This window comes from Dermochelys coriacea, chromosome 2 (assembly GCF_009764565.3).
Source record: "Dermochelys coriacea isolate rDerCor1 chromosome 2, rDerCor1.pri.v4, whole genome shotgun sequence".
In the NCBI taxonomy this organism is placed as follows: domain Eukaryota; kingdom Metazoa; phylum Chordata; order Testudines; family Dermochelyidae; genus Dermochelys; species Dermochelys coriacea.
In genome coordinates this window covers 73,565,022-73,579,854 of record NC_050069.1, presented here as the reverse complement: position 1 = coordinate 73,579,854, position 14,833 = coordinate 73,565,022, and the positions used below count along the sequence as shown (strand labels likewise).

At 42.5% G+C, this 14,833-nt stretch overlaps 1 protein-coding gene across 2 annotated transcripts in view; it reads left to right on the top strand.

The window, feature by feature from the left end:
* The window catches only part of SNTG1 (syntrophin gamma 1), a 578,088-nt gene that overhangs the window by 321,613 nt on the left and 241,642 nt on the right, over positions 1-14,833 (top strand). For both annotated transcript variants that reach the window (XM_043507881.1, XM_038390970.2), the window contains exon 5: positions 10,994-11,051. In XM_043507881.1, the coding sequence (XP_043363816.1) occupies positions 10,994-11,051 (58 nt within the window). The remainder of the gene's footprint in view (positions 1-10,993; positions 11,052-14,833) is intronic.

The following is a 14,833-nucleotide window of genomic DNA, read 5'->3' as shown; positions in this document are numbered from 1 at the left end:
GCTTGCTTCTCAGGCCAAAAGGAGTAATATTATTTTACTCTCTGCAATATTGCTTTATGCTCCTTTAAGCACCTATTTATATAGTGTTAAACAAACAAGTTGTAGGATACTACAAGGCCAGGTCCGGCTGGTCCAGAGGCAGCCTCCCTCCTCCCCGTTGACCAGTGCTTGAAGGAAGGAGGGAGGGAGGGATGGAGGCAGGTAGGCAGGCAGGTCAGGCTGCTGTAAAGGGGGAACTGATGAAATATCTGTGGCGAAGGAAGAACAAAGTCCTAAGCACTGTGCTTCAGCCCTAAGATGCACAGAGCGCAAGGGCATGACTGATTTTCTGGGTACTCATGTTGTCATGGTTCCTTCCCCACTCTGAACTCTAGGGTACAGATGTGGGGACCTGCATGAAAAACCCCTAAGCTTATTTTTACCAGCTTAGGTTATAACTTCCCCAAGGTACAAACTATTCTACCTTTTGCCCCTGGACTTTATTGCTGCCACCACCAAGCGTCTAACAAATATATAACAAGGAAAGAGCCCACTTGGAAACATCTTCCCCCCTCCCCCCCGCCAATGCTCCCAAACCCTACAGCCCCTTTCCTGGGGAAGGCTTGATAAAAATCCTCACCAATTTGCATAGGTGAACACAGACCCAAACCCTTAGATCTTAAGAACAATGAAAAAGCAATCAGGTTCTTAAAAGAAGAATTTTAACTGAAGAAAAAGTAAAAGAATCACCTCTGTAAGATCAGGATGGTAAATATCTTACAGGGTAATCAGATTCCAAACATAGAGAATCCCTCTAGGCAAAACCTTAAGTTACAAAAAGACACAAAAACAGGAATATACATTCCATTCAGCACAACTTATTTTATCAGCCATTTAAACAAAACAGAATCTAACACATATCTAACTAGATTGCTTACTGACTTTTTACAGGAGTTCTGATCTTCATTCCTGATCTGGTCCTGGCAAAAACAACACACGACACAGAGAACCCTTTGTCCCCCCCCCACAACACACTCTTGCTTTGAAAGTATCTTGTCTTCTCATTGGTCATTTTGGTCAGGTGCCAGCGAGGTTATCCTACCTTCTTAACCTTTTACAGGTGAAAGTGTTTTTCCTCTGGCCAGGTGGGATTTAAAGGTGTTTACCCTTCCCTTTATATTTATGACACACCTCGCAAATCACAGATAGGGTGAAACGCTAGCTGTGATTTCTTCCTGGAGCTCTAGGAGAAAACAGAGTTAATAAGACACATGCACTTCTAAATATACTACCAAGTATATAAAGACTAACAACATTTTCCACATCTCAAGGATGATTTTAACCAGTTGATTCCGGGAAACTTTCATGGGAGAGCGCATCAGCCACTTTGTTAGAAGCCGCCAAGATGTGTTGGATGTCGAAATCAAAGTCTTGGAGAGCTAAACTCCACCAAATAAGTTTTTTGTTATTTCCCCGTGGTGGTATGAAGCAACTGTAGTGCAGCATAGTCGGTTTGCAGGTGGAAATGCCATCCCCAAACATATGGGCGTAGCTTTTCCAGAGCTTAGACAATGGCATAACATTCTTTTTCACTGACTGACCAGTTGCTTTCCCTCTCAGACAGCTTCTTGCTGAGAAACACTACAGGGTGGAATTCTTGATCCTGTCCTTCCTGCATTAAAACTGCTCCCACTCTATGCTCAGACGCATGTGTGGTTACTAGGAATGGTTTGTCAAAGTCTGGGCCCGTTAGCACAGGGTCAAACATGAGTGTCGCTTTAAGCTGGTTAAAGGCCTTCTGACACTCTTCGGTCCACTGAATGGCATTTGGCTGTTTCTTTTTGGTTAGGTCTGTCAGCGGGGCAGCGATTTGGCTGTATTGCAGTACAAATCACCTGTAATATCCGGCCAAGCCTAAGAAGGATTGAACCTGTTTCTTTGACTTTGGGACAGGCCACTTTTGGATAGCATCCTCTTGGGCTGTAGGAGGTTGATAGTTCCTTGACCCACCTGGTGTCCAAGGTAAGTCACTCTGTTTAGGCCTATTTGACACTTCTTAGCCTTAACAGTTAGTCCTGCCTCCCTTATGCGCTCGAAGACTTTTTGTAGATGTTCCAGGTGTTCTGCCCAGGAATCCGAAAATATGGCCACACCATCAAGGTAGGCGACTGCATATTCTCCCAATCTCGCTAGGAGACCATCTACAAGTCCTTGGAAGGTGGCAGGTGCATTCCGCAGCCCGAAAGGGAGTACATTAAATTCATACAGCCCGACATGTGTGGTGAAGGCTGACCTTTCCTTAGCGGAGTCATCCACCAGTACGTGCCAGTACCCCTTGGTTAAGTCCAAGGTAGAGTTGAACTGGGCCCATCCCAGTTTCTCTAATAGTCATCTGTGCGTGGCATTGGATAGTTGTCTGGGCGAGTTACAGCATTTAGCTTATGGTAGTCCATGCAAAAATGTATCTCCCCATCTGGTTTGGGAACTAGAACCACTGTAGATGCCCATGCACTGCCAGAGGGGCGGATTACATCCATCTGTAGCATATCCTGGATCTCCCCTTCTATAGCAGTTTTAGCTTGAGGAGACACCCGGTAAGGTTGGACTTAAATTGGGTGAGCATTACCTGTGTCAATGTAGTGGTATACCCATTCAGTCAGTCCTGGGGTGGCTGAGAATGTTGGCGCGTAGCTAGTGCACAGCTCCTTGATCTGCTGTCACTGCATATGCCCAAGGGTCAAGGAGAGGTTCACCTCTTCCACGCCACCAGCACTTTTTCCTTCATAGTAGACACCTTCAGGCCATGCAGGGTCATAGATTCATAGATACTAAGGTCAGAAGGGACCATTCTGATCATCTAGTCTGACTTCCTGCACAACACAGGCCACAGAATCTCACCCACCCACTCCTATGAAAAACCTCACCTATGTCTGAGCTATTGAAGTTTCAAATCGTGGTTTAAAAACTTCAAGGAGCAGAGAATCCTCCAGCAAGTGACCTGTGCCCCATGCTACAGAGGAAGGCGAAAAACCTCCGGGGCCTCTTCCAATCTGCCCTGGAGGAAAATTCCTTCCTGACCCCAAATATGGCGATCAGCTAAACCCTGAGCATATGGGCAAGATTCACCAGCCAGATACTACAGAAAATTCTTTCCTGGGTAACTCAGATCCTACCCATCTAATATTCCATCACAGACCATTAGGCCTATTTACCATGAATATTTAAAGATAATTAATTACCAAAATCCCATTATCCCATCATACCATCTCCTCCATAAACTTATCGAGTTTAATCTTAAGGCCAGATAGATCTTTTGCCCCACTGCTTCCCTTGGAAGGCTATTCCAAAACTTCACTCCTCTGATGGTTAGAAACCTTCATCTAATTTCAAGTCTAAACTTCCCAATGACCAGTTTATATCCATTTGTTCTTGTGTCCACGTTGGTACTGAGCTTAAATAATTCCTCTCCCTCTCTGATATTTATCCCTCTGATATATTTATAGAGAGCAATCATATCTCCCCTCAGCCTTCTTTTAGTTAGGCTAAACAAGCCAAGCTCCTTGAGTCTTCTTTCATAAGACAAGTTTTCCATTCCTCGGATCATCCTAGTAGCCCTTCTCTGTACTTGTTCCAGTTTGAATTCAGCCTTCTTAAACATGGGAGACCAGAACTGCATACAGTATTCCAGGTGAGGTCTCACCAGTGCCTTGTATAATGGTACTAAAACCTCTTTATCCCTACTGGAAATACCTCTCCTGATACATCCCAAGACCACATTAGCTTTTTCACGGCCATATCACATTGGCAGCTCACAGTCATCCTATGATCAACCAATACTCCAAGGTCCTTCTCCTCCTCCGTTACTTCTAATTGATGCATCCCCAATTTATAACTAAAATTCTTGTTATTAATCCCTAAATTCATAACCTTACACTTCTCACTATTAAATTTCATCCTATTACTATTACTCCAGTTTATAAGGTCATCCAGATCCTCTTGTATGATATCCCGGTCCTTCTCTAAATTGGCAATACCTCCCAGCTTTGTATCATCTACAAAGTTTATTAGCACACTCCCACTTTTTGTGCCGAGGTCAGTAATTAAAGGATTAAATAAGATTGGTCCCAAAACTGATCCCTGAGGAACTCCACTGGTAACCTCCCTCCAGCCTGACAGTTCACCTTTCAGTAGGACCCGTTGTAATCTCCCCTTTAACCAATTCCTTATCCACCTTTCAATGTTCATATTGCTCCCCATCTTTTCCAATTTAACTAATAATTCCCCATGTGGCACGGTATCAAACGCCTTACTGAAATCTAGGTAAATTAGATCCACTGCATTCCCTTTGTCTAAAAAAAATCTGTTACTTTCTCAAAGAAGGAGCTCAGGTTGGTTTGGCACAATCTACCTTTTGTAAAACCATGTTGTATTTTGTCCCATTTACCATTGACTTCAATATCCTTAACTACTTTCTCCTTCAAATTTTTTTTCCAAGACCTTGCATACTATAGATGTCAAACTAACAGGCCTGTAGTTACCCGGATCACTTTTTTTTTTTCCTTTCTTAAAAATAGGAACTATGTTAGCAATTCTCCAATCATACTGTACATCTTCTCCCTGGGCTGTAAACTGACAAGACTTTAATTCTCTGGAATAAAAGGGCTTTAGAGAATTAATATGGTACACCTTAGGCTTTCAGTTGCAGGTGGGGAACGCTATGAGATAATTAACAGCTCCCAGGCGCTCCTGGAACATGAATGACCCTTCCCATGACATTTCCATTTTATGAGCCTGGAGCGCCTTGAAGACCATGACCTGGTCCCCTACTTTGAAGGAACACTTTCTGGCATGTTTATCATACCAGGCTTTTTGCTCTTTTTGAGCATCCTGTAGGTTTTCGTTAGCAAGGGCTAAAGAGGTTCGGAGGGTATTTTGTAGGTTGGTTACAAAGTCCAGAATGTTAGTTCCTGGAGAAGGTGTAAACCCCTTCCATTGCTGCTTCACCAACTATAATGGCCCCTTTACCTCGTGGCCATATACAAGTTCAAATGGTGAAAACCCTAAACTGGGATGTGGTACAGCTCTGTAGGCAAAGAGCAACTGCTGCAATACTAGGTCCCAATCACTGGAGTGCTCATTTACGAATTTATGTATCATGGCCCCCAAAGTCCCATTAAATTTCTCCACCAGGCCATTTGTTTGATGATGGTAAGGGGTGTCAACCAAGTGATCCACCCCATGAGCTTCCCAAAGTCTTTCCATAGTTCCTGCCAGGAAATTAGTTCCTACATCTGTGAGGATGTCAGAGGGCCAACCTACCCTGGCAAAAATGTCTGCTAGTGCCTGGCACACACTTTTAGCCCTGGTGTTGCTTAGAGCTACTGCTTCCGGCCATCGGGTGTCAAAATCCATGAAAGTCAGTATGTACTGCTTTCCTCTGGGTGTCTTTTTCGGAAAAGGACCCAGAATATCCACAACTGCTCGCTGAAATGGAACTTCAATGATGCGGAGTGGCTGGAGAGGGGCTTTGACCTGGTCTTGGGGTTTTCCCACTCTTTGGCATACCTCACAAGACCAGACATAGGTAGAAACATCCTTGCCCATTCCCTCCCAGTGGAATGACCTTCCCAACTGGTCTTTGGTCCTGTTCACCCCAGCATGGCCACTAGGATGATCATGGGCTAAGCTCAAGAGCTTTACCCGCTACTTAGTTGGAACTACCAACTGTCTCTGAGGATGCCAGTCTTCCTGGTGTCCACCAGAAAGAGTTTCCTTGTATAAAAGTCCTCTTTCTACAACAAACCTGAATCAATTAGAAGAGCTGAGAGGCGGTGGATTGCTCCGTGCCACCGTCCAAGCTCTCTGGAGGCTTTCATCTGCTTCCTGTTTGGTCTGGAACTGTTCCCTTGATGCTGGAGACTTCAGTTCCTCATTGGATTGTGGACCTATGCTTGGTCCCTCTGGAAGAGATGTAGGGGATGGGGCTGTTTCCACTGATTGTGAACCGCTCTCCGCTGGTGCACTATTTTGGGTTTCAGGCTCTGGCTGAGCCTCTTGTGTAGGGTTATTGGCTGCTGCTGGTTCAGGTTCAGTGGGGCCCTCTGGGGTTGGGGTTGCAAGTACTGGATTCAGTGCTGGCAATGGGTCTGGTGTTGGTTGTTCCACCGGTTCCGGTTCTGGGACTGGCTCTGTCTGGGTCTCGGGGACTAAATCCACTACAGCTGTTGCAGACGTTGGCATAGGGTCCAATTCCATCACCTCTGACTGGATCCTGGTAGAAGTTTCGGGAACAGAGCTAGGTGTGACGGCTTGCTTAGCCTGGCTGCGGGTGACCATTCCCACCCTCTTGGCTAGCTTCACATGATTAGCCAAGTCTTCCCCCAACAGCATGGGGATGGGATAATCATCATAGACTGCAAAAGTCCACGTTCCTGACCAGCCCTTGTACTGGACAGGCACCTTGGATGTAGGCAAATTGAAAGAGTTGGACTTGAAGGGTTGAATTGTCACTTGAATCTCTGGGTCGATTAAATTGGGGTCCACTAAGGAAGCATGGATAGCTGACACTTCCGTTCTGGTGTTCCTCCATGCGGTGACCATCTTCCCACCCACACTCACAGTTTCCCTCCGCTCCAAGGGTACCTGGGAGGTATATGGGCCCGAGGACCTCTGGTGTGATTCCAGTGCAATGAACTGTAATCTGTTGGGGTTCTTAGGGCAGATGGCCTTCACATGCCCTGGCTCATTACATTTAAAACATCATCCAGCTGACGGATCATTGGGGCGAGGTGGGTTGCTAGAGAACGGTGTGGTGGGACGATAAGGTGTCTGGAATATTCCTTGGTGTGTAGTTGGGACGTTGGGCTGCCCCCAGTAGTAGGGTGTGGTCTGAGGTTGTCCCTTCTGGTATCCATTCCATCTGCAACCAGGGTTCTCCAATCTCCTCCCTCCACCCATTTTGTTCCAGCTTTCCCTGCCTCTCTGGCGGTCTGGGACTGCTCATATCGATCAGCATAAGAAGCAAGACTTTCTGCTGAGTTCATTTCCTTATCCCATAAACTCTGTTTTATTTCCTCCTTGGACATATTCAGGAATTGCTCCTGAGCTATCAAATCACACATTCCATTAAAGCTAGTGACACCCCTTCCTTGGACCCATTTATCTAACAGATCCTTCATCTGATTTAGATAAGCCACATTACTTAGTCCAGGCCCTCTCTTAAGGGTTCGAAATTTTACTCTGTACGTTGTATGTAATTTGAAATTCCTTTAAAACCAAATTCTTGAACTTATTATAGTCAGAAGCCTCATCAATAGGCATCTTATTGAATATGTCCAGAGCTCTTCTAGTAAATTTTGTGACCAATGTGGTCATCTTGTGAGCTTCAGGAATTTTATGGAGAGTGCACAGTCTCTCAAAAGTGAGAAAATATTCAGCAGTATCACTGGATTATCATACTGTGGACATAGTTGCTCCCATTTGTGGATTGTTGGGGAAGGATTGTTAGGGTTATCCAGTAGATTCCTCTCAGCCCTCACCTTCTCCATCTCCAGTACATGCTTCCTCTCTTTTTCCTTCTACTCCAGTTCTTTTTCCCTTGCCTCCATAGCTTTCCTGTGGGCAGCCTCTAGGGCTTTTTCTGCCTCTTTCGCTGACTCCAGTCTGGTTAACTCCAGTTGGTGTTGTGCCTTGGTTTCTGTCATGTTAGCCTCTCTTCTTTCAACTAACTGTACACCCGACAATTAGAAATAAAACAAACAAACAAAAACCATGGCTTTTCAATATATGTATGTATATATATAGGTTGTGCTGTAACTAGATTCCTATGTTCTCTGATAGTGATTGTCAGCCTACAGAAAAATCCAAAAAAAACCCTAACACCTTTGTCTCCAGGCAAATAGACAGAAAACCCCTCTAGTTGCTCTTAGGTAAAAAAAAAAATCAACTTCAGGTCTGTGAAGATTTGTGAACTTCCCTGCAGGAGGTTAACTACCCTGCCTTTAGGTAGAGAAAACTCCAGCTCACAAAAGACAATTCCCTTTTGTCTCTGCTCTGGCTGCCAAGCAGAGACAAAAAAAAAATTCTAACTGCATTCAGCTTAAAACCTGCTTTCCAGCAACCCAAAGGAAAAAAAAATATTTCCTTTTAAAAAAAAATCTATGCTTCTGGTTCAAAAAAATCTCAAAATGATTTCAAGTTAATCCCACTGCTCTGCCACCATGTCAAGGTTCCTTTCCCACTCTGAACTCTAAGGATACAGATGTGGGGACCTGCATGAAAAACCCCTAAATTTATTTTTACCTGCTTAGGTTAAAACTTCCCCAAGGTACAAACTATTTTACCTTTTGCCCCTGGACTTTATTGCTGCCACCACCAAGCGTCTAACAAATATATAACAGGGAAAGAGCCCACTTGGAAATGTCTTTCGCCCCAAAATTCTCCCAAACCTTACACACCCTTTCCTGGGGAAGGCTTGATAAAAATCTTCACCAATTTGCATTGGTGAACTCAGACCCAAACCCTTGGATCTTAAGAACAATGAAAAAGCAATCAGGCTCTTAAATGAAGAATTTTAATTGAAGTGAAAGAATCACCTCTGTAAAATCAGAATGGTAAATACCTTACAGGGTAATCAGATTCAAAACATAGAGAATCCCTCTAGGCAAAACCTTAAGTTACAAAAAGACACAAAAACAGGAATATAGATTCCATTCAACACAACTTATTTTATCAGCCATTTAAACAAAAGAGAATCTAACGCATATCTAACTAGCTTGCTTATTAGCCCTTTACAGGAGTTCTGACCTGCATTCCTGCTCTGGTCCTGGCAAAAGTAACACAGACAGAGAGAACCCTTTGTGTGTGTTCCTCCCCTCCACACTCTTGCTTTGAAAGTATCTTGTTTTCTCATTGGTCATTTTGGTCAGGTGCCAGGGAGGTTATCTTAGCTTCTTAACCTTTTACAGGTGAAAGTGATTTTCCTCTGGCCAGGTGGGATTTAAAGGTGTTTATCCTTCCTTTTATATTTATGACACATGTAAAGGAGGAATATGGGTGGGGGAAACTGCAAAGGCATTGGTAGTGGGTGATTTTTGTTTTGAGCTTGTGGAGAAAATTATGTGTGCATGTAAGTGACGGTATTTAAATGTGAGACCTGTACAGTTAGCTGACTTGAGCTAGGTTTTCTTAGCTAAAGAAAGCTCTATTACTTTTGTTGATGATGATGATGATGGATGAGAAAAACCACACAGGATATTTAAAACATAAAGGGTACATTTATTTAGCAGTTTTGAACAGTTTAACTGAATTCCTGAACATATGGGAAATCAAGGGGGGGTTAGGTTCTCTATTTACTTATTAAACAATCAGCTCACATCCATGGCAGTGTATGCATTGTGCATACCTGTAGCAGCTTCCCCCATTCACTGGCAATAGAAAGCATGGGGATTCCCTCCTTGCATCTAGTTGCTAGGGGATGTCTATGGGTTCCCTAGCTTACAGTCAAAGCCTGAAGAAATATTTGTGTTCTCAACCACTGCCAGAAGCCTTAACCCTCTTCTACTGCTCCAAGAGAATTTCAGGCCAATTCCCATCATTGTCACAATGACACATTTGCATTTTTGAGAATGGAGATGATAGTGTCTCTTACCTGGCAGCTCCTACTCTTGTCTCCACCTCCAAAGAAGCTACAGATATGAAGAGAGACCATCTGGCTATTCTGGGAGGTGGAAGTCAATGAGACCCAAGAGGGCTTGGAAGAGGAGAGGGACACGGTAAAAATTGTTCAAGGGACATTGCCCCAAATAAGTTGGGTAACCACGAGGAAGTGCCAGTGGACTTAGAATGCAACATCTGGTTCTCATTTCCAAGCTTAGGCCACTAGACCATGTTATTCACATAAAAGATCAAAGTAACTGCTCAGTAGAGGAGACCACTCAGCATACGTAGCATCCCTAGGCCATCAAGAGTCGCCCAGATGGCAATGCTCTGTCCTATAGCTGTGAATTAGTCTGGGGTGATCCTCAAACTTGAGGGACCCAGTGCAGTGGGTGTCATGGGTCCCTTGGTGTTGTCGAGGGCAATGTGATGACAAAGTCTTTAGGCAAAAATGACAGTGACAAATTGTCAGTTTTAGTGATTTGAGTAGCTATCGGTATTAATTAGATTTACATTTTTAGGGTGACCTCCACAAAGAAAAGAGCAAGAAAGTTATGATTAGCCTTCACTTTTGTAGAAAACTTCCAAAATTGGCCAGGATAGGGCCTGCAGTTTTGGGGTTGGAAGCCCCCAAATTTCATCTCTGCCTACACTTGCCTACTCTTCGTTCCTTTGCTCTCTCTCTTTTTTTATTTTACCTTTACTTTTAATGTTAGTCATAGCACCATACAGGTCTACAAACCCAACAGGAAACACTGAGTGAAACAGTAAAGCTGAATGCTTCTTTATACTAGATGATCCAGTTTGTTTTCTTTAGTGAATACGTGCTGCTCCATTACACAGAGCCCCCTTTTTTTGTTCCTTGTACTTATTCTACTGCGGGCTTACTTTTTGTATGCAGTGACAGACATAAAAACCCAAAATCTGGTGTCCAAACTTCTTGCTTTTTTACCTTTTGTTTGTCTGTTTCTTGCCAGCATGAAAATAAAAATGATCACAGCATGGTTGCCATTACAGCATTATGCTCATTTCCCCTTGTATAACATGGATTTGATATACTAATTTGTAGAAAATTTGGAGAAACCTACAGTGATTTTTATTTTACCTTTATAGACTATTGTCTATCATTCAGTTAACAACCTGCTCAACTGATTTTCTGTAAGGCAATAAGTAACTGAATGCCATCCTATTAAAAAAACAGAAAGAAATAACAGAAAGATTACACAGAGGCAGTGCATTTTATTTGCATCTGAAAATAAAGTTAATCTCTGGAAAATGCACAAGATGCATTTGGGGTTATAAACCTATTTATGAATGAAAATAATTTCAGTGAGATATAATTGTTTTCTAATTCTAGGGTGGAGCAGAACATAATATTCCAGTGGTCATTTCCAAAATTTCCAAAGAACAAAGAGGTAGGTTCCTCATAACAGGTGCAGTTTTATGGCTTCAACCCATTACTTAAAGCAGTGGAGTCTTAATTTTTTTGGGTGGGGGTATTGACTGTTTTGAGAAATGATACTGCAAATTGTTCATAACTCTGCTTTGGTGTGTCATTTGTGTATGTGTGACACAATGAACTTTCTCTAAATTAAGGTTGCCAGTAAAGTGCAGAATGGGGGCCAATTTTTTATGAGTGAAGATATCTTTTCACAATGAAAACATGCAAAAAAAATCATACTTCCACCATTTCTCCTAACATGAAAATGGTCTTTTTTTATTTTGCTAAAAGATGATGATCCAGATTGTTGTTCTTTTTGCATCCCTTATCCCTCTGGAACGGATACCCACATTGTGGGCAGTGGCATGGGGTTGGGGAAATAGCCTACACAGAGCTGTTGTTGGTTTCCCTGTGCTGGTTGGCTTGGGAGTGGGCAGTCAGAGATGGGAAAGGGCAGAGCCTTAATTCTGTTCCCTGCAAAACTGACAGGCACCATAGCAGGTACCATGTTTGGTGCAGACACAGATTATGCATAGAAAAGCTGTCACTGGTTCAGGACTTGCCATTGGCCAACCTGGATCTTGGAGAGGTGTAATTTTGTGGTTAAATTCCATATTTGGAGGGAAAAAGAGACAGTGTTCTCTGCTACACTGTTTTTTTCATAAAGTGGCAGTGGTGCAAAGCTGGTGGAGTGAGTCCCACAGAGACAGATTAGTTGGTGGAGGGCAGATAATGTGATCAAAAATATATGATACAGTAATTGATAATATATTTTTGTGTGTGTATATGTTGTTTGTTTTTATCTTATATACATTTGTGTGTGGAGGGGGAATGTATAAATAATAATATAGTGTTTATAACCTATGTATTAAAATGTCATCAACCACAACAGGGAAATACAATACTGTGGATTTAAGTTTAACCTAGTATGTTAAGGAGGAAAACATTTCCTATTCTTTTTCAACTAATGTTTCTTAAACTGCATTTGCAATATAAGCCTAAACATATACAGTGTTAGCGGTGTGGCAACTTGAATATTTTTTAAGCCTTAGGAAACTAGCTAATTTCCAGGGTATCTTCCCTAGGGAATATCTGTTCTTACCAAGGTGTCCACTTGGGAGTGCCCTGCCCTGGATGGGTGATGTGGGGCTGAGTTGGGGTTTTAGGGTGGAGGAAAACCTTTTTTATCCACCTGAAACCCATGACTCTTATGCTTTGCAAACCTTGTCCATCCCTACAGTTCCTTTCCAATCCTTCTCCGAGGCCAATGAAAAGGAAGATAATGGTGGGTCTCATCAAGTGCTGCAGATGCCAGAGAAGATCCAAAGTGACACTGAGAGAGGAACTTTGGGGGAAAAAAGAACAGGCTTAGTGCATGAGGCCACTAGCCCATGTGTTTTCAGTAAGGAAAGACCCTCATTTTCTTTGAAGAAAAGGTGATTCTATTGGTAGAATTAAACATCTGAGATACTGAAAATTAGGGACAGGACTATTGTTTAAAACTTTTCAGTAAAGGTTTAAGCCCCATAGCCTGGATCCATAAAAGGGAGAATTGCAAGGCCTATCTTTTAGACACATAGAAGAACCACAGCAATACAACTGTCATCCACAAAGCCTGAGTTAGAAACCCAGGCTCTCTATTCAATGAATGGGGCAGGTGCCTAAGAATGTGATCCACAAAATCCAGCAGGAAACTAGTAAGCTAGTCAATGTGAGATACTAAGGAAATGGGTGTGTTCTAAATCCTGCCCCTTTCATGGAGATAGGTACCTAAGGCCAGGTTGCAGAAGGATGCCTATCTTTGCATGTGATTTACTACCAGGAACCTTCCTGCTGAAGTCAGAGGCCCTAAGCTTCGTAGTCATTTCTTGTGAGAATGAATTAGACACCTGTTTCACTGCACACCAAACGACCAGAAGAGGATACACCACCCACCATCTAATTTTTAGCCTAGTGGTTGGAGCTCTCACCTGAGATATGGGAGTCTCAGGTTCAATTCCTCTTTCTGGTTGGTGGGTGGGGCGGGGAAAGGAGTTGAATAGGGGCAAGCCTGACTTACAGCACTGATACTCTAGTCAGACAGGTAAAAACTACAGTATCTTTATTGATTCTGCCCTTCCCCATTTTGAAAGGAAAAGGACAGAAAAATAAATCATCAAGAGACAGCCCAGAGATTGTCAGCATTAATAATCTCACTCTCAAAACCTAGACAGTAACTGGCCCTACCTCCTTACTGGTTTTGTTCTTTCCTTTATCCCATTTATAGTTCTATCCTGTTGCCTTAATGGGCTAACCTGCTGCAGCTGCTGCAGTCATTAGTGGTCCCTGATAACACAAACTGGTTCCCAGGTGTGTGTATTTGGGTTACAATCACTCAGACCTATACACTAAACTCAGAGGGAAAAGAGAGAACAAAAGCCAGGCAGCTTCTTAAGATATGTAATTAGTTTCACACAGGTGTCCAATTTGGGATCATAAAAGGGTCCTGGCTTTTCAGGAATGCTGAACATCCACCCTTTGAGTTCAATTCACATATGTGAAGCTCATCCCATGTATGAGAAACAGTAGACTCAGACCCTGAAACAGAAAAATTTAGGGGAAACTCCCAGTTCCATTGAAATCAATGACAGTTTAGCTGTTATCTTCAATGAAGTCAGGATCTTGCTCTTGGTGACTTGTTTTAAAAGCCTTTCTATGCTATGTCTAATCTGGTGATCAATTTTGCAAACATGTAGTGGAGTAGCATTATTTATATTAATAATGTTGCCAGAAGTGGCACTATTCATGTGAGTAAAAATACTTGTATTCATACATGTTTGCAGGATTAACCCTTGAGTTGCAAACTCTTCTAGGTAGGGATTTTCTTTTATTTCTCTATAACGTGCCATACAGACAGATGGCATTTTATTATCATTCATTCCTTCTAAAGGTATGGACTAGTAAGTGGTTTGGGTTAATTACTAAATACAGGAAAAATAAAGTATCTATACAATGTATTTCTATTATATAATGTATTTACAGTCCGAGTCTGGTCTGGGATTTAAAAAAAACTAATCCTGTGCATTCTAGTACATGCTTACTGGTAGTTCATACTCTGTGGCATTAGAATTAAGAATACACATATTTGGTGGTTTTGTTCTCTCTCCTTGTGTGTGTTTGTTTATTCAGGAGCGAAGGTTTAGAAAACAGTAATAATTATGGAAGGAATGAAGCAGTCTCTGACTGCCCTGAGTATAAACTACTAAAATATTATATTGGGATTAGGCAGACAACCCTTTGTCTAGAATAGAGCGTACAAGGTGTACACTGAAAAGATGTTTTCACCTTTGTATGGCTAAAAGAGTAAGACATTTCTTTCTAGTGTGACCTGACTACCATTATTCTTGCATTTGCCACCTCAAGTCCAGACTACAAGTAGTAATACACTCTACATGCATGTTAAACTGGGCATCGTAGAGGGAGCTATGATCAAGAAAATCCTTCTGTGACCTACTTGGAACCCAGAGGCATTGTTTTATGATACGTTTCTAGATGTCGTTTGCAGTGCTTGTTTTTACCGTAAAAAGCGCTAAGTGGCTTGGGTTCCCATTACCTGAATGCCCTCCTCTCCCAATATATAGATGCAGCTGAGATTGGCAGAAATGCAAGACCTAGAGTTTGCTTGATTATATGCAAAGGGAAAGTAAAGTGTTTGAAAGTGATTTCTATAAGAATTGGTCTTTCCCTTCATGGTTCCTTGGAGCTTGGATATGTTAA